Here is a 20,476-nt window from a genome sequence, read left to right as displayed (position 1 = left end):
TGGCCTGCGAGATCAGATACTCTCCTCTGTACTTGCTCTCTACAGTTGCCCATCTGCTCGTGTTTGTAGTAATGGCTTTCTATCCAACCCCTTCCCAATCCACAATGGGACTCGTCAGGGCTGCCCCCTCTCCCCCCTTATTTTTGTGCTAGCAATAGAACCATTAGCAGCTAAGATTCGTGCGGAACCGTGATTCACGGGACTTTCGTTTGGTTCAGCTCCCCACAAGCTCTGCATGTTTGCGGATATGTCCTTTTGCTGGTATATAAACCGATTGAATCCCTTCCCCATCTACATAATATTTTAAATGCATATTCCTCAGTGTCATATTATAAATTGAATACATCCAAGACTGATGCCCTTCCCATTAACTTAGACCATTCTATTAATACATTACGCTCCTTTTACTCCCCTCACTCCTAAACTCGATTCTATCCCTATCCAAATCCTGGATCAACTACGACAAATCCTGGCTGGGCCGGATAGCTGCTTTCAAGATGTCACTACTTCCCAAACTGATGTTCCACTTCCGCACAATTCCCTATACCTTTCCAAAAAAATATCTTAATAAAGCTAACTCTATCATGACGACATATGTATGGGCGTCTTGGCCCCCTAGGTTAGCTCGCACCAAAATGTGTTTTCCTAAGATGAGGGGAGGCCTAAACTTGCACAACCTGGCATTATACCAGGAGGCGGACCTCCTGGCTCAACTTAAGCCTCTCTTCGCCCAAACTGATGCTGGGGGTTGGACGGGATTGGAGCAGTTGGCCTGCCCTAAGTTTCCTTTAAGAGACCTATTCTGGCTACCCCCTCATCTACGCCCTAAACCCTTAAACCTACTCCCCTCCACCCATACTTCACTAGCTGTTTGGGACAGATTGACCCACACCCTCACCAGCAAATTTCACAACCTGCCCTTAATTTCCCTACATACCGTGGCTGCTATCATTCCCAATTTTAACCCGACTAAGGGGAATTAACTCACTTGGCAACTTATTGAATGGCCCAGTCCTTAGCTCATTACCAGAGTTACGGCAACGTTTTTCACTCCCCGACACAGATAGGCTACAATACTATCAAATCAACCACTGGTGGAATAGCCTCTCTATCACTTCTGTAGTACTGACACCCAACTTGGAGAGTATGGTCAATAGGCTTCTCGGAATGGAACACAGGGGTGAGATCTCTTTCTGGTATAAAACCCTATTAGATCTGATACCATCCGCTAAGTTCAAAGTTCAAACCCACTGGGAAGCTGATATTGGACAAGTGCTGCAAGAGCCCCAGTGGAAGAAAATCTTTACCTCCTCATATACAATGTCTAGGTGTTTAAACCATTCTGAGATGCATATTAAACTACTACACAGATTATATCTCACACCGGATAGACTACATACGATATGGCCCTCCAGTTCTAAATTCTGCTGGCGCCTCTGCGGTGAAGTCGACCATCAGTTCCACATTTTCTGGTCCTGCCCTAATATCACTTCATTTTGGAAAGCTATCTTTGAACTTATAAACAAAGTTCTATCCCTATCCCTCTTTCCATGGCCCCTCGTGGCTCTCCTAAACTGTTTCCCTAACTCAGATCCCTCTCATCTTCATTACGTTCTAGGCCATATCTGCATTGCAGCCCGTGCTGCCCTTGCACAGTGTTGGAAACAAGCAGCACCCCCCCCCCCTCTTATCTCAAAGTTGTGCATAAAATTCACTTGCACTTCTTAATGGAGACAGACTGCCCTCCCAATCACCTCTCTACGCAAACCTCCCCAGCCCGTTGGGACCCCTGGAGGATGTTCGCCCTCTTATATATAAAGTTTGAGCGACCCCTCCCCAGACCCAATCCCCGAGGACTTACTTACTATTTCTATACCTCCTTTAAATATATATATATATATATATATGGAGAGAGTGTTGTTTGAAAGCGCTGATTATAAGGATAATACCAACTGAGATCAGACCAAGTCCAAGATCTTAGTAAGCCCCAAGTCCAAATTAATGAACTTCTGCTCCTCTTCTCGTGAAACCACGAATACCCAGGGTCCAAAAGGGCAAAGACAAATCTAGAACAGGGTGTGGCTTGTGACGCTCGACCAGATCTACACGCTGTCTCCCGTGGTTCCAAGCCGGCGCCGGTCCCTCCGTGACTCTCTGCTTCCAGCAGCGCAATCCAGCGCTTGTCAGACGCATTGACTTGGAGCCTTCTAGACGCCTGCGGTTAGACGTGTGAGCAGCTTTGCCAGTGTGTGTGTTTATTCACGCCATGTGGTAACCAGCCCACAGTGTTATTTTACTCGGTAAAATGTGTATGGGATTAAGTGTTATGCCATATTAAGCTGTTTTAAGACTATGTTACTGTTTTGGTGACCGCCCTCCCCCCCTTCTTCCTTTTTGTTCCCCCCTCCCCTGTTTTGTTTTGTACAATGAGAAAAATGTTCAATAAAAATTATTGAAGTTAAAAAAAAAGACATAATAATGAAAGATTATAATTTAACATTTTGGGACCAAGTTGGATACAACCCAATACATAGTAAAGTTTCAGATTTTGGTGAATGGACCAATAAAACTATCAAATATTAAAGCTAAGCGTGGTGTCCTGTGTGGATACTATAATATCCGCCCATAATATCACTGATAAATCCTTCAAGAGTCCTAGACATGGAGGCCAGAAGGTTGGTAACATTCTTCTTACCTGTGGGTACCTGAAAGTCCCCAGAACATTAGCCACAATGATTGAGTTTGCTGAAGCTGTGGATCCAATAACGGCAGCGAAAGCTGGTCTAGAATTACACCGATTGCTGGAGGTGACTGTGGTGAACTCAGTGAGGAACTGGAATGCTCCTTGTAGTTCATAGTTTGATGCACTACATGTATCATACATCTGGAACCCTAACGTTACGTTTGGGAGAATATCGGGATCACTGTTGATCTCTTCAATGCTGTGCATCAGGGTCTGAATTTGTAGGTAGAATTCCAAGCTGAACCTGTAGGACAGACAGAGGTTACATAAAGATATCTTCTTTGTGCCTTATGGTAATAGAAGTGATCATAGTACTGAAAGAAAACGTTATTTTTGAGATGTGGGATCCGGACTTTGGATCAACATGAATTAGAACGGCAGTCAATATTGGTATATGGGACAACAGGTCAACCCAAGGCAAAGGTTGACAGGTCAACCCAAGGAAAAGGATGACAAGAACTCATGTTGACCTTTTCTTGCTTGCCTCAGCCTTTACCCCATGTCTACCTTATGCATTTTGACCTTTTGGGGTGTTGTCTTAATTACTGTTGACCATTTATTTCCCTTTCTGATCCTTGATGACATCATCAGGAACTGCTTAAAATATTCGTAAATTTGGGGATCGTCAGAAAATATGCAGAGTGAAATAATAAATTTGTCACATTCAAGTTCAATTTACTTCAAATTTGGGTCGCCCAATGATTGTAGTTTTTGTCATTATTGCTTAAAATACTTCAGATTACTCTATTACCCCATTTTCTGCTGGCGTAATAACCCAGGTTATTGCCCACTTTTCCAGGGTCACGGCTCAGCGTAAATGGACCTAATGAAAAATAATCGGGGGCCAGTGTCAGACCCGGGAATGAACTGGGTAAGAGTGTAGTGTAAATGGGTGGCGGGGAGGAGGGGGGTCATTCAATCTGGATCTCATAAGAAGCCTATAGAGAGCCAGATTGCCAGTGGTTGGAGATGAGGTCATCACCAAGCTAACACCCCCCCCCCACTAACCTGGTGTGGACTCGGTTTCAATACACTATGAAAATGTGACCAACAAGAGAGACCAAGGCCGTGTTATCCATAAGGCTGACTAGGCTGAAGTATAAGGGCTTCGCCGGGAGTAGTGGCCAGGAGTAGGGGGACAATCAATTTATTTACCTGAACCCTAGGGCTACAATGGTTCGCACTTTTGGACCAATAGCGCACTAGCGCTATTTCCAATTAGAACAATTGCTCTGTTAGAATAGAGCAGACATTATTTTACCTGGGTATCGATGTACATGTGAGTACTGAAAGTGTAAATGAGGACTATAGATTGTAGTGGCGGAGGTGGCCCCGAAATGCCTAAAAGTCTAGGGGCCGGGGGGAATAGGTTAACCCTTTGAGTGGCAAGTGGATTTGTCAAAATAGGTGTGAAAATTGCCAAGCAAACCCTTTTACTCATCATAATGACCGGTAATGTCACCTTTATATAGGATATAAAAGCTTTTTATAGAGAACATTTTTATTTGAATTTATATAACAAATGTGAGCGACGCTGGCATTTTTAGGGAGCCGATGATTGGAGGACGATCGCACGTTCCACAGTGGTTGCAGGGTGATTGGCACCCTGCGGGAGCTTGGAAGCGCACCTCTGGTGTTTTCTGAGAGTGACATAGAAAACACAGGAATTCCCTGGGCATTGGGAGGTCACTGACATCACCAGCGGCCTCCTTCTCCCCACCGCCATCGCAGCACCGGGTGAGTCCTGGCTTATGCTGCGAGCAGGAGAAAAAATACATTTGATGGTGAACGATTTTTCCCCGATGTGCTCAGCTGTGGGAAAGGGCAGGGTGGGGCGGCAGCTACCTGCACACTGGGCTCCGAGCACTCGCTGAATAGAGGAAAGGGCAAGGTGGGGCGACAGCTACCTGCTCGCTGGGCTCCGAGCACTTGCTGAATAGAGAGAAGGGCAGGGTGGGGCGGCAGCTACCTGCACACTGGGCTCCGAGCACTTGCTGAATAGAGAGAAGGGCAGGGTGGGGCGGCAGCTACCTGCACACTGGGCTCCGAGCACTCGCTGAATAGAGGAAAGGGCAAGGTGGGGCGACAGCTACCTGCTCGCTGGGCTCCGAGCACTTGCTGAATAGAGAGAAGGGCAGGGTGGGGCGGCAGCTACCTGCACACTGGGCTCCGAGCACTTGCTGAATAGAGAGAAGGGCAGGGTGGGGCGGCAGCTACCTGCACACTGGGCTCCGAGCACTCGCTGAATAGAGGAAAGGGCAAGGTGGGGCGACAGCTACCTGCTCGCTGGGCTCCGAGCACTTGCTGAATAGAGAGAAGGGCAGGGTGGGGCGGCAGCTACCTGCACACTGGGCTCCGAGCACTTGCTGAATAGAGAGAAGGGCAGGGTGGGGCGGCAGCTACCTGCACACTGGGCTCCGAGCACTCGCTGAATAGAGGAAAGGGCAGGGTGGGGCGACAGCTACCTGCTCGCTGGGCTCCGAGCACTCGCTGAATAGAGAGAAGGGCTGAATTGGGCCCTATGTCAAATGTGTTCTCGTACACATCCCCACGCATGTTAGTGAGGGGATGTCAGCAGCGCTGGCAGGGCATGGCGGGGGGCGCGAGCGTTCAGCGGGTGACGCGGACCAGTTCTCTATGCTACGAGTATACGCAGCCTAGTGAACAGGTCTGAATAAGGCCCAATATCTGATCTGCATTTATCACATTAAAAATGCTTTAGCAATTACAAAGGGTTGGGATCGTTTGGTGTACAGCCTGTTGGTCGACAAGCGTTTGGTCAACACCGTTAGATCGACATGGGGAAAGGTCGACATGGTTCTAGGTCAACATGAGGTACGGTCAACATGGATCTAGGTCATGGGACAAAGAAAAAAGGAGGAGTATAGAGTAGCGCTAATGACAGAAAATTAATAAAATGATAGTTTAATTAATTAAATAATTAGCCTAATTAACCCAGCTGCTAACTAGTAGGACACATGGAGAAATGTAAAGATATAGACAAGAAAGAAAGCGCTCAGGTTTTAGGCAAAGACCATAGCCAGTTCAACTTTTTTTCACAAACATGCAATACACTGGCGTAACTATAGCACCGCAGGCCCCGCCACCGTGGGGGGGGGGGGGCGCTGTGCATATGGGGGCGCTGGGGGCTGCGGTGCTATAGTTACACCTCCCCAAAATCCCCCGCAGGCTTACCTATTTCGCTGGTCCCGGCGGCTCCGTTCTTCTGCTGAGTACCACCACAAAATGGCCGCCCCCATATAGCACACAGTTCTCTGAAACTGTCTGCTGTATGGGGGCGGCCATTTTGTGGTGGTCCTCAGCAGAAGAACGGAGCAGCCGGGACCAACGTGAAAGGTAAGGCTGCGGGGGATTGGGGGGGTTTGAATGGGTGGCGGTGGGCGCCCCCCCCCCTAACGGCGTGGGGGGTGCCCAAAACGTAGCTACGCTGCTGATGCAATATTTATATAAAACACAATAAAAGAACAATACATCAGTATACATATAACAATAATAATCCACATAAGGTACCGGCTGACACCACCAGAAAATAAAATCAAAAATATATAATTTAAAAAGTTTTTAGTGCATCAAGTTTGCTTTAAGGTTAGTACCAACTTGAAAAAAAGTATTTTAGTTATCCAGACAATTGGGAGGGTAACTAGTGAGAATGCAGCCAATCTGTTAGTTGGATTAGTAAGCAACAGTCCAGCAACTTAGGTATTAAGCAACCATATTGCCAGTGATGGGAGTGTGCCCCGGCGATAAATCGCCGGGTGCGCGCTCCCGTTTTCAGCCCCCTTCTAATCGCTGGTCGCAGGAGCTTGCTCCTGCGACCAGCTTATTACCACTGTGGCACCGCCGGCAGAGGTTCCCTTTCATCAGCGACCATCTCTGGTCGCTGATGAAAAGGAGACACTGAGCAATATATCTCCCCCATGTGTACTGGGCTTTAGAATAAAGTCAGTGATAGAGCATACTGATAATTATCAAATCCCCAGTAGCTGGTTTAATAGCATACTGGTCTAGGGAAAGAGGGTGCACCCACATATAGGATCCCCAATCCTGATTTCCAGATCGCTGTAGTTCAGCCAATGTTACACTTAGAGGTGCGGTATGAAGTTCAGAGGAGAGGCCGGCCGGCTATCCTTATCAGCAAGAAAGCGAGAAACATTGCAATATTTCCATTGTAGCTGGATTCACGTCCACCTCTAATTCAAACACTGAATGTACAGTATGTCAGTATTATGCTGAGATTTACTTACATTGTACACGAGGTCTTGGGTGGTCTCACACTGAATGTAAGTTTTTGGTAAATTCTGTCAATATGAATTCCTAATAAGACTCCGATCATTATATCGCCGGGGTGCGTCATCCCGTCCAGCACCGACACAGGCGGAAGACTGCATCGCTGGTCCATGGAGGAAACATATAAAATGCAGCAGAGGATGACATTTACACACACGGTATATGTAAGGTCCATGGTCTGTGAGATAGCCTGCAGGTCATCTGTAAGGAGAACACACATCACGCATCATATTCTGTTCTATAATATTCAGAACGATACATCACCTGCACTGGATTACCAACAGGAGTGAATCCTAGATGTAGATCACAACAGTAGATCCCAATACTGAACTTCATTCCCACTCACACTTGGACCGTGACCTCTGTGCCCTCACCGAGCCGTTCACTGCCCATTACGGCACACGGATAGGAAGCAGGAGCAGAACTGGGTAATAGTTAGTACTTAACTAGGGTCCTCTGAAAGTGACCCACCACTCAGACTACAACAGATCCTGTAATCATTCCAAATATTCACATCAGAGACATGATCTGTGATTACGGTACCGATATATAAAATCAATCACGGATAGACGCACATGATCGATACGGTATCCCATTTGTGACGATCGATTATCAAAACAATGTCGCAAATTATTGTTTTTAATCACCAATTTGTCTTAATTGTCTAAATGTATGTCACTAATACAAGAACGGCCTTGTCAACAAGTGAATAATTAATTAATTAATTCATTAATGATTGATTCAACCACAAATTGGAAATCACAAATCACACTGGCTGGCACATTGTTAATATACGCACACAATTGTTGTTGTGCCTTTTCATGTTTGAATGTACTACTGGATATGGCGCTCGGTCACAGTTTTAACAGACACTTATAAAATGAATAGGTTTTAATCAAAACAACAATCTTTTGAAAGAAGTTCCCCAACAAAAAGAGTTATCTTTGTCTCCTTTTTTTTTTCCTTTAACCCTTTGAGTTCCGACATCTCTGAGAGATGCGTAAAATATCATCTAAAAAAAAAATTATATAAAAGTTATATAAATTCAAATAATACATTTTTTTTTTTTTTAAATAAATAAATAAATAATAATATATCCTATATACTGTAAGGCAAACATTACAGGTCATTATGATGGATACAAATGTTTGCTTGGCACTTTTCACACCTATTTTGACAAATTCCCTTGGCACTTAAATGGTTAAACACTGTAACTCATGACTTATTATCATATTTATAATAAAAGTATAAATGAGTTATGTCGGTTTAACTTATCCGCTGAGATCAGATCCATAGGATCAAGTCTGTGAGAAATCTTCCCTTGCCTCTCTGTTGAAAATCTGTTGATGGAATTAAGGGGTGTACAAATGGGACCCAGTCTCGGCGCTTTGGACTGAGCCCCATATGTAATCAAGATGTTGTTAGCCTTCAGAGATTAGACGGCAAACAACAGTATATCCTTCTTTCTCCAGCTGTGGCCAAATACACTGTCTATTTCACCGGGAGATAGGGACACTGCCGGCCGCGCATCGCTAACGCCCCCTTAGACTCATATGGATGGTATACAACCAGTGGCAACTCCGGTTTCTGCACATTCCCTGGTAAGTATACGTGTGTTTTGCACTATTGATTTTGACTATATATTCAAACTCGCTTAGCACATAGTGTAAATTTGCAACGTACTATGCAGCATCCGATCGGGATTGGCGGTACCGTAGCATCGGAACGGAATATATAAATTGACTGTATTGCACAGTAGAAGAAGTTGAAGGATGGAGGTGCAGTGACAGTGATGTGTATAGATGAGGGTGTAGGATGGAGGTGCAGTGACAGTGATGTGTATAGATGAGGGTGTAGGATGGAGGTGCAGTGACAGTGATGTGTATAGATGAGGGTGTAGGATGGAGGTGCAGTGACAGTGATGTGTATAGATGAGGGTGTAGGATGGAGGTGCAGTGACAGTGATGTGTATAGATGAGGTGTAGGATGGAGGTGCAGTGACAGTGATGTGTATATATGTGGGTGTAGGATGGAGGTACAGTGACAGTGATGTGTATAGATGAGAGTGTAGGATGGAGGTGCAGTGACAGTGATGTGTATAGATGAGGGTGTAAGATGGAGATGCAGTGACAGTGATGTGTACAGATGACGGTGTAGGATGGAGGTGCAGTGACAGTGATGTGTATAGATGAGGGTGTAGGATGGAGGTGCAGTGATAGTGATGTGTATAGGTGAGGGTGTAGGATGGAGGTGCAGTGACAATGATGTATATAGATGAGGGTGTAGGATGGAGGTGCAGTGACAGTGATGTGTATAGATGAGGGTGTAGGATGGAGGAGCAGTGACAGTGATGTGTATAGATGAGGGTGTAGGATGGAGGTGCAGTGACAGTGATGTGTACAGATGAGGGTGTAGGATGGAGGTGCAGTGACAGTGATGTGTATAGATGAGGGTGTAGGATGGAGGTGCAGTGACAGTGATGTGTATAGATGAGGGTGTAGGATGTAGGTGCAGTGACAGTGATGTGTATTGATGAGGGTGTAGGATGGACGTGCAGTGACAGTGATGTGTATAGATGAGGGTGTAGGATAGAGGTGCAGTGACAGTGATGTTTATAGATGAGGGTGTAGGATGGAGGTGCAGTGACAGTGATGTGTATAGATGAGGGTGTAGGATGGAGGTGCAGTGACAGTGATGTGTATAGATGAGGGTGTAGGATGAAACTGCAGTGACAGGGATGTGTATAGATGAGGGTGTAGGATGGAGGTGCAGTGACAGTGATGTGTATAGATGACGGTGTATGATCCAGGTGCAGTGACAGTGATGTGTATAGATTAGGGTGTAGGATGGAGGTGCAGTGACAGTGATGTGTATGTATGAGGGTGTAGGATAGAGGTGCAGTGACAGTGATGTGTATAGATGAGGGTGTAGGATAGAGGTGCAGTGACAGTGATGTGTATAGATGGGGGTGTAGGATGGAGGTGCAGTGACAGTGATGTGTATAGATGAGGGTGCAGGATGGAGGTGCAGTGACAGTAATGTGTATAGATGAGGTGTAGGTTGGAGGTACAGTGATGTGTATAGATGATAGTGTAGGATGGAGGTGCAGTAAGAGTGATGTGTATAGATGAGGGTGTAGGATGTAGGTGCAGTGACTGTGATGTGTATAGATGAGGGTGTAGGATGGATGTGCAGTGAAAGTGATGTGTATAGTTGAGGGTGTAGGATGGAGGTGCAGTGATAGTGATGTGTATAGGTGAGGGTGTAGGATGGAGGTGCAGTGACAGTGATGTATATAGATGAGGGTGTAGGATGGAGGTGCAGTGACAGTGATGTGTATAGATGAGGGTGTAGGATGGAGGAGCAGTGACAGTGATGTGTATAGATGAGGGTGTAGGATGGAGGTGCAGTGACAGTGATGTGTACAGATGAGGGTGTAGGATGGAGGTGCAGTGACAGTGACGTGTATAGATGAGGGTGTAGGATGGAGGTGCAGTGACAGTGATGTGTATAGATGAGGGTGTAGGATGTAGGTGCAGTGACAGTGATGTGTATTGATGAGGGTGTAGGATGGACGTGCAGTGACAGTGATGTGTATAGATGAGGGTGTAGGATAGAGGTGCAGTGACAGTGATGTGTATAGATGAGGGTGTAGGATGGAGGTGCAGTGACAGTGATGTGTATAGATGAGGGTGTAGGATGGAGGTGCATTGACAGTGATGTGTATAGATGAGGGTGTAGGATGGAGCTGCAGTGACAGGGATGTGTATAGATGAGGGTGTAGGATGGAGGTGCAGTGACAGTGATGTGTATAGATGACGGTGTATGATCCAGGTGCAGTGACAGTGATGTGTATAGATGAGGGTGTAGGATGGAGGTGCAGTGACAGTGATGTGTATATATGAGGGTGTAGGATAGAGGTGCAGTGACAGTGATGTGTATAGATGAGTGTGTAGGATAGAGGTGCAGTGACAGTGATGTGTATAGCTGAGGGTGTAGGATAGAGGTACAGTGACAGTGATGGGTATAGATGAGGGTGTAGGATGGAGCTGCAGTGACAGGGATGTATATAGATGAGGGTGTAGGATGGAGGTACAGTGACAGTGATGTGTATAGATGAGGGTGTAGGATGGAGGTACAGTGACAGTGATGTGTATAGATGAGGGTGTAGGATGGAGATACAGTGACAGTGATGTGTATAGATGAGGGTGCAGGATGGAGGTGCAGTGACAGTAATGTGTATAGATGAGGGTGTAGGATGTAGGTGCAGTGACAGTGATGTGTATAGATGAGGGTGTAGGATGGAGGTGCAGTGACAGTGATGTGTATAGATGAGGTTGTATGATGGAGGTGCAGTGACAGTGATGTGTATAGATGAGGGTGTAGGATGGAGGTGCAGTGACAGTGATGTGTATAGATGAGGGTGCAGGATGGAGGTGCAGTGACAGTAATGTGTATAGATGAGGTGTAGGATGGAGGTGCAGTGACAGTGATGTGTATAGATGAGGGTGTAGGATGGAGGTGCAGTGACAGTGATGTGTATAGATGAGGGTGTAGGATGGAGGTGCAGTGATAGTGATGTGTATAGGTGAGGGTGTAGGATGGAGGTGCAGTGACAGTGATGTGTACAGATGAGGGTGTAGGATGGAGGTGCAGTGCCAGTGATGTGTATAGATGATAGTGTAGGATGGAGGTGCAGTGACAGTGATGTGTATAGATGATAGTGTAGGATGGAGGTGCAGTAAGAGTGATGTGTATAGATGAGGTGTAGGATGGAGGTACAGTGACAGTGATGTGTATAGATGATAGTGTAGGATGGAGGTGCAGTGACAGTAATGTGTTTAGATGAGGTGTAGGATGTAGGTGCAGTGACTGTGATGTGTATAGATGAGGGTGTAGGATGGATGTGCAGTGACAGTGATGTGTATAGATGAGGGTGTAGGATGGAGGTGCAGTGACAGTGATGTGTACAGATGAGGGTGTAGGATGGAGGTGCAGTGACAGTGATGTGTATAGTTGAGGGTGTAGGATGGAGGAGCAGTGACAGTGATGTGTATAGATGAGGGTGTAAGATGGAGGTGCAGTGACAGTGATGTGTACAGATGAGGGTGTAGGATGGAGGTGCAGTGACAGTGATGTGTATAGATGAGGGTGTAGGATGGAGGTGCAGTGACAGTGATGTGTATAGATGAGGGTGTAGGATGTAGGTGCAGTGACAGTGATGTGTATTGATGAGGGTGTAGGATGGACGTGCAGTGACAGTGATGTGTATAGATGAGGGTGTAGGATAGAGGTGCAGTGACAGTGATGTGTATAGATGAGGGTGTAGGATGGAGGTGCAGTGACAGTGATGTGTATAGATGAGGGTGTAGGATGGAGGTGCAGTGACAGTGATGTGTATAGATGAGGGTGTAGGATGGAGGTGCAGTGACAGTGATGTGTATATATGAGGGTGTAGGATAGAGGTGCAGTGACAGTGATGTGTATAGATGAGGGTGTAGGATGGAGGTGCAGTGACAGTGATGTGTATAGATGAGGGTGTAGGATGGAGGTGCAGTGACAGTGATGTGTATAGATGAGGGTGTAGGATGTAGGTGCAGAGACAGTGATGTGTACAGATGAGGGTGTAGGATGGAGGTACAGTGACAGTGATGTGTATAGATGAGGGTGTAGGATGGAGGTGCAGTGACAGTGATGTGTATAGATGAGGGTGTAGGATGGAGGTACAGTGACAGTGATGTGTATAGATGAGGGTGTAGGATGGAGGTGCAGTGACAGTGATGTGTATAGATGAGGGTGTAGGATGGAGGTGCAGTGACAGTGATGTGTATATATGAGGGTGTAGGATAGAGGTGCAGTAACAGTGATGTGTATAGATGAGGGTGTAGGATGGAGGTGCAGTGACAGTGATGTGTATAGATGAGGGTGTAGGATGGAGGTGCAGTGACAGTGATGTGTATAGATGAGGGTGTAGGATGTAGGTGCAGTGACAGTGATGTGTATAGATGAGGGTGTCGGATGGAGGTACAGTGACAGTGATGTGTATAGATGAGGGTGTAGGATGGAGGTGCGGTGACAGGGATGTGTATAGATGAGGTGTAGGATGGAGGTGCAGTGACAGTGATGTGTATAGATGAGGGTGTAGGATGGAGGTGCAGTGACAGTGATGTGTATAGATGAGGGTGTAGGATGGAGGTGCAGTGACAGTGATGTGTATAGATGAGGGTGTAGGATGGAGGTACAGTGACAGTGATGTGTATAGATGAGGGTGTAGGATGTAGGTGCAGAGACAGTGATGTGTACAGATGAGGGTGTAGGATGGAGGTACAGTGACAGTGATGTGTATAGATGAGGGTGTAGGATGGAGGTGCAGTGACAGTGATGTGTATAGATGAGGGTGTAGGATGGAGGTACAGTGACAGTGATGTGTATAGATGAGGGTGTAGGATGGAGGTGCAGTGACAGTGATGTGTATAGATGAGGGTGTAGGATGGAGGTGCAGTGACAGTGATGTGTATAGCTGAGGGTGTCGGATGGAGGTACAGTGACAGTGATGTGTATAGATGAGGGTGTAGGATGGAGGTGCGGTGACAGGGATGTGTATAGATGAGGGTGTCGGATGGAGGTACAGTGACAGTGATGTGTATAGATGAGGGTGTAGGATGGAGGTGCGGTGACAGGGATGTGTATAGATGAGGTGTAGGATGGAGGTGCAGTGACAGTGATGTGTATAGATGAGGGTGTAGGATGGAGGTGCAGTGACAGTGATGTGTATAGATGAGGGTGTAGGATGGAGGTGCAGTGACAGTGATGTGTATAGATGAGGGTGTAGGATGGAGGTACAGTGACAGTGATGTGTATAGATGAGGGTGTAGGATGTAGGTGCAGAGACAGTGATGTGTACAGATGAGGGTGTAGGATGGAGGTACAGTGACAGTGATGTGTATAGATGAGGGTGTAGGATGGAGGTGCAGTGACAGTGATGTGTATAGATGAGGGTGTAGGATGGAGGTACAGTGACAGTGATGTGTATAGATGAGGGTGTAGGATGGAGGTGCAGTGACAGTGATGTGTATAGATGAGGGTGTAGGATGGAGGTGCAGTGACAGTGATGTGTATAGATGAGGGTGTAGGATGGAGGGGCAGTGACAGTGATGTGTATAGATGAGGGTGTAGGATGGAGGTGCAGTTACAGTGATGTGTACAGATGAGGGTGTAGGATGGAGGTGCAGTGACAGTGATGTGTATAGATGAGGGTGTAGGATGGAGGTGCAGTGACAGTGATGTGTATAGATGAGGGTGTAGGATGGAGGGGCAGTGACAGTGATGTGTATAGATGAGGGTGTAGGATGGAGGTGCAGTGACAGTGATGTGTACAGATGAGGGTGTATGATCCAGGTGCAGTGACAGTGATGTGTCCTATTACAGAACGTTGCTTAGTGGAAATGGCATTACACCTACCATATCTTGTACTTACATTGTCACTATTCTGTCTGTAGCTCGCTCACTGCGGCACCATAACTCAGCATTTATAGAGATACTGTAACCGTAATTATATATAATGATCTGGATTGATATCTATATTACTCATTCTATACATAGCACCGTTCCCTTATCGCTGTGAGTTACATGTGATGCGTTCTCAGTGGTCTATGTACAGATGGGATCGGGGGTCATTATAGTTTAGGGAATGAGAATTACACACATAATTGTGCAGATGTGATTTCCCTGCGGTGCGCAGTCATAACACGCGTCCTGGTAACAAGGCTTCGTAAGTGACAGGCTTCGTATGATTATAATCAGGGCCGTTTCTAGACAATTTAGCTCCCAGGGCAAAAAAAAAAAATGCGCCCCCCCCCAATACATAACATGGCACAGAAGAAATTGAGCGCGCCTGAGGCGCGCGCAGAAATAGGGGTGTGGCTTAATTTAAAAGGGGGTGTGGCTTAATATAAGGGCGTGGCCTAGCCGGAAAACAATTACCTTACATCACACTTTTGCGACCTGCGTGACCAGACATTGGTTACCGCAGGAGTTGTCATTGTCCTCCTGCACTTAAGTTGGCGGGCTGAAGGCCAAACAGTGACATAAAAAACATAAAGGCCCACACAGTGACCTAGTACGCCTGACAGATCAAGGCCAAACAATGACAGGCTACTTAAATCATTATACACTATTTATCCATGATGCCAATTACACATGACGCCGCACACCGTGATGACAATTACACATTACGTCACACACTGTGATGACAATTACACATTATGCCGCACACTGTGATGCCAATTACATATTACACCCCACACTGGGATGGCAATTACGCAATACTGCCCACACCGTAATGCCCATTACACATTATGCCCCACGAGCCGCTGCCGCACAACTGATGCCATTTACTAATATGCCCCCACAGTGCCAGATATGCCCCCACAGTGCCACACATATATGCCCCCACAGTGACACACATATGCCCCCACAGTGCCAAATATGCCCCCACAGATATGTCCCCACAGATATGCCCCCACAGTGCCAAATATGCCCCCACAGTGCCACACATATGCCCCCACAGTGCCACACATATGCCCCCACAGTGCTGGATATGCCCCCCACAGCGCCACACATATATGCCCCCACAGTGACAGCTATTCCCTCAAAGGCCACACATATGCCCCCACAGCGCCACACATATATGCCCCCACAGAGACAGATATGCCCTAACAGTGCCAAATATGCCCCACAGTGCCACAGATATATGCCCCCACAGTGCTGGATATGCCCCCCACAGCGCCACACATATATGCCCCCACAGTGACAGCTATTCCCACACAGTGCCACACATATGCCCCCACAGCGCCACACATATATGCCCCCAGTGACAGCTATGCCCCAACAGTGCCAAATATGCCCCACAGTGCCACAGATATATGCCCCCACAGTGCCAAATATGCCCCCACAGTGCCACAGATATATGCCCCCACAGTGCCACAGATATATGCCCCCACAGTGCCACAGATATATGCCCCCACAGTGCCACAGATATATGCCCCCACAGTGCCAAATATGCCCCACAGTGCCACAGATATATGCCCCCACAGTGCCACAGATATATGCCCCCACAGTGCCAAATATGCCCCCCAACAGCGCCACAGATATATGCCCCCACAGTGCCACAGATATATGCCCCCACAGTGCCAAATATGCCCCACAGTGCCAATATGCCCCACAGTGCCGGAAGCAGCATATACAGTAACTCACTGTGCCTCCCCCTGTTGTCATCGCCTCTGCTGCTGCCTCAGGCTCTTCTTCATCTTCCTTGGGGAGGGGAGGGGAGCGCATCGCATGTCTCTCCTTCCCCTTCACTGAGCTGTCAGTCATTCATACATCGCGGGCTATCTCCTGATTGGCTGACAGCCCAGTGACACAGTGAGAGAGGGGAAGGAGAGACGCACGATGCGCTCCCTCCCCTCCCCATGGAAATTAATCAGCGGCGCCGGCGGTGGACGGTGAGAGCTGAGAGGCGAGCCGGAGAGGGGGAGGAAGGGAGGCTGCCGCTGCCGGGCTCCCCGGCTGTTTATTAGAGGCGGACAAGCCGTGCGGCGCCCCGGGCTGCTGCACGGCTTGTCCGCCTCTAGAAACGGCCCTGATTATAATTACAGAAATATATATAACATGTATCACACAACAAGAGAGGAGAAGGATTTTAATAGCAGAAAATAAGATTTAATTCATAAAATATTTAATTCATAACAATATTGTTTACTTCATAACAATATCAGGCGTACAAGATTTTTACAGGTTTCAATATTAATGAATTAGAAAGAAAATTAACGCTTAGAGTGCCAAAAAGCATGGTCTCCATTTAGAATGGATCACCATTGTACTCTGGAAAATGTGATCTCCAAACTTTGCTAAATCTCCCCCATGACCTCATAACTCAGGCATTCTTTACATCGATGGCAACTTTTTGGATCATTAACTATTGCTTTACTGAAGCACTGGGCTGCTGTCACATGCCGCAGCGGCGTGACACAGCAGGCACAGTACCCTCCCATCCGTGTCCGCCGGCGGCTGGCTTGCATCCACTGGGGACCCCGGTAAGTCAGGCGGCAGCAGGGCTGGGTGGCTGGGTACAACAGTGATGTGTGGGAGCAGGAGGTGCGGCAGTCTGACTGAACTGCAAGGATGGAGCCGCCATCTTGGTTTTGGGCAATACAGTGATTGGCTAGATGGCCAATGGCAGCCTCCCCCTTGCTATAAAGGGGATCTGCCTACGTCATTCTGGGTCAGTACAAGTTTCCAGAGCTGTGCATATCTTGGGAAGGTCCTGACTTCTATAGTGCCTAAGCACACTGAGTCTTTCAGTCAGTTGTCCCTGCTGGTTTCTGACCCCATTGCAGTTGTTACTGGTGTGTCGGCCTGTCTATCCACCTCCAATCCCAGGGATTCATTGGACCCTCACAGTACCCTCCGTTCCCGGTTCCAGACACTGTTCCAGTTCCTCCATCAAACTAAATCATATCAAAATCTTTCAGTTTCCGTTGGATCCAATTCTTCTTGTACCAGCTACATTCTTTCTCCAGATATCTCAACGTCAAGCCCTCTACCTCCAACCTATGCTCGTCCTAAGTTTACACAAAGACTTGCTTCCTTAGTTTTCTCCAAGCTTACGCAAAGACTTGCCTCCTTGTTTGTCCTCAAGATTTATGCAAATACTTGCCCTTTAAGTTTCTTTAAATTATACATCAAAGAGGTATTTGATTCCAGTTTATGTTATTCCTTTATGAGTTCCTTCATTAAGCCTGCTCGCTTCAAACCATGACCCACTAGTCAGTCATCTATCCCTGAACACCACACAATACCATCAAATCCATCCCCTGTGACAGCTGCACTGGCCTTCTTAAAGATCATCTGCTTTTTCCACCCTGAGTGGATCACTTTGCCTCCTCCCGCTTTCATTTTAACATAATATTGAAGATCCACCCGTCTGATGTTCATCCTGTTAAATAAAGAACTTCTGTTGGACTAAGTACCACAGGTGGTACGCCACTCCCCAGACTTACTGCTCATCAAGTGCCAATGAACCAGGTGCATTGACCTCCAGTTCTTACCCAAATCAGTGTAGGAACCCTCGACAATGAGCCTCCATGAGTTGGAACTAACCACTGGACCAATGCCAGCTGGGAAGGTCCACCAGTTTTCTATCTTTGGTGATAGGAGATGAGGAGATGCGATGAGACAAAGTGAGCTATTCATTGTTCTCAGTGTCCTTCTTATCCCCACATCTGACAAGCATTAATAAGACTTAACCAGGTGACCTATCTGCTGCTTAGCACATTGCAATGTCAAAGCTCTCTCTCGAAATCCTAGAAGGTCCAACAGTGTCTACTGGAGAGCTCTTCTGATGCCATTCAATCTGAATGGCTCTCAATTCTAAGCCTCCTACAGATCAACCCCACAGGAAATGTTCAGTTCTCCCCATATGAGGCAGCATCTTTATATTTGATTGTATTCAAGATGTATCTGTATCAACACTCAAGGAGAGCTGGTCATGCCCTCAAAATGCCAAAAACAGGTCCATGGTGTGGGGCCAACCCCACCCATCAAAGTTCACCACTACTCCTTTTCCAGGATGTCTACGGCATGTGAGGGTTCCGATTTGATGGAGCTACCATTTTGGAGATATGTGGTTCCCAAAATTTTTCAATCAAAGCGTCCTACAGAATCCCATTATTTTTTTCATGCTGCCCCCTATGCCAAAAGTTTTTTTTATTGAGAAATTTAGAAACACATTTTAAAATGAATAAATTGTATTTATATGTGAACATCTGTTTGTTCACATATTCTATAACTGGAAGTCCCCAGCATCGGTTTTCTCTACCACATTGAGGCCCTTATTCAGATCTGATCGCAGTACAAATTTGTTCTCAGAATGGTCAAAACCATGTGCACTGCAGGTGGGGCAGATGTAACATGTGCAGAGAGAGTCAAATTTGGGTGGGGTGTGTTGAAACTGAAATCTAAATTGCAGTGTAAAAATAAAGCAGACAGTATTTACCCTGCACAGAAAAAAAAATAACTCACACAAAACTCTCTCTGCACATTTTACATCTGTCCCACCTGCAGTGCACATGGTTTTGTCCATTTTGAGAACAAATTTGTTCTGCGATCAGATCTGAATCTAAATGCTTATTATATTAACTATGAAAAATTTGGATTGGGACCGCGACTACCTGCCACTGCCCTGCTCAGATCAGATGGAAGCTGCTGTGATACCTCCAAGTTTTTGAACTCCACAATCATAGCTGCTGGTTTCTCCCCAACAGCAGTAGCATGGACTTCATCTGAGGTGATAGGTACAGATGGAACTTATCATCATTCACAGTATGTCAGCTGCCTATGCACTCTGTGAATTTCAGATGGTTAGTTGAGCACAGCCCAGGCCGCGTTGGTATGCATATGTTAAAGCAGGGCTGGACTGGGACCAGAAATCGGCCCTGGCATTTTGAGCACACCAGCCCACTGGAAGTAGGCGGGACCCTTGAGCGGCAAAGCCAGGTGTCAAAAAGGAGGCGTGGCCACATGGAAAGGAGGCGTGGCATTACAAAAAGGAGGCATTACACATTATGGAACACACCGTAATGCCTATTACACATTATGGAACAAGGTTTTTAAATGTTTTTTATATATTTATTAAAAATGTAATAATATAAATGAATTCTCAGTAACAGGGCATATTAGAATAAGGTGACCAGCATAAGTAAAGTGATTTACTATGGATTTTATTTGGGGGGGGAATCATTTCCGTCCTGTACAAGAGTCTATTTCCATTTTCTTTTTCTTCTTAGCAACATGACCTTCACGGACAGCACAAAAGACTTATTGGAGTCTCGCCTGTTTATCGCTGTTGGGCCTACCCAACCGTAATGGTAATCAGTCATCAAATCAGCATTCTCCATGTGTACACAAGAATGTAAAAAGTACAATTTGTGAACATGTTGGCATTAGTATTAGTTTAATGGGTTAAGAGTTAGACTTAATGCAAAAGCATAATGCTGACCTTCGGACCATTTCAACCAATCATCAGTGTACACTGTCCGTTTATAAATAAATAAACGGTAATGACCGTTTATTTCTTTAAAGTTTTGTCTTACGCATGTTGAGTCATTCTTTCAGGGCCGCCCAGTTTGTGTAGTGGTTAGCATTGCTGCCCACTACACTGTGGTCAAGAATTGGGAATTGCTTTCTCATAGGCCAGTTTGTGGCGGATTAGAGGTAATAGGACATAGCGGATGCCGTAAGATTTCACTGAAGATACTGATTGCTGGAGTTAGCCAGAAGTCGGAAGCAAGGAAGACTCAGATGCTGGCAGCTGGAGGTGTATGGAAGCCGGGAGCTGGAGGTACACCAAGGCTGGGGACGGAAGGT

General features: G+C 46.5%; 1 protein-coding gene across 1 annotated transcript in view; it reads right to left on the bottom strand.

The window, feature by feature from the left end:
* The window catches only part of LOC146073360 (extracellular calcium-sensing receptor-like), a 30,322-nt gene extending 10,116 nt beyond the window's left edge, over positions 1 to 20,206 (bottom strand). The window contains exons 1-4 of the mRNA XM_083180536.1: positions 20,203 to 20,206; positions 19,282 to 19,392; positions 7,009 to 7,252; positions 2,696 to 2,987 (exon numbers count right to left, since the gene is read on the bottom strand). Coding sequence (XP_083036662.1) covers positions 2,696 to 2,987; positions 7,009 to 7,252; positions 19,282 to 19,392; positions 20,203 to 20,206 — 651 coding nt within the window. The remainder of the gene's footprint in view (positions 1 to 2,695; positions 2,988 to 7,008; positions 7,253 to 19,281; positions 19,393 to 20,202) is intronic.
* Between the last annotated feature and the right edge of the window lie 270 nt (positions 20,207 to 20,476).

The sequence above is a fragment of the Crinia signifera genome, chromosome 4 (genome assembly GCF_055691185.1).
Source record: "Crinia signifera chromosome 4, ASM5569118v1, whole genome shotgun sequence".
Taxonomy (NCBI): Eukaryota; Metazoa; Chordata; class Amphibia; order Anura; family Myobatrachidae; genus Crinia; species Crinia signifera.
The sequence above is the reverse complement of the archived record's forward strand: the minus strand, read 5'-3'. Positions and strand labels throughout refer to the sequence as shown.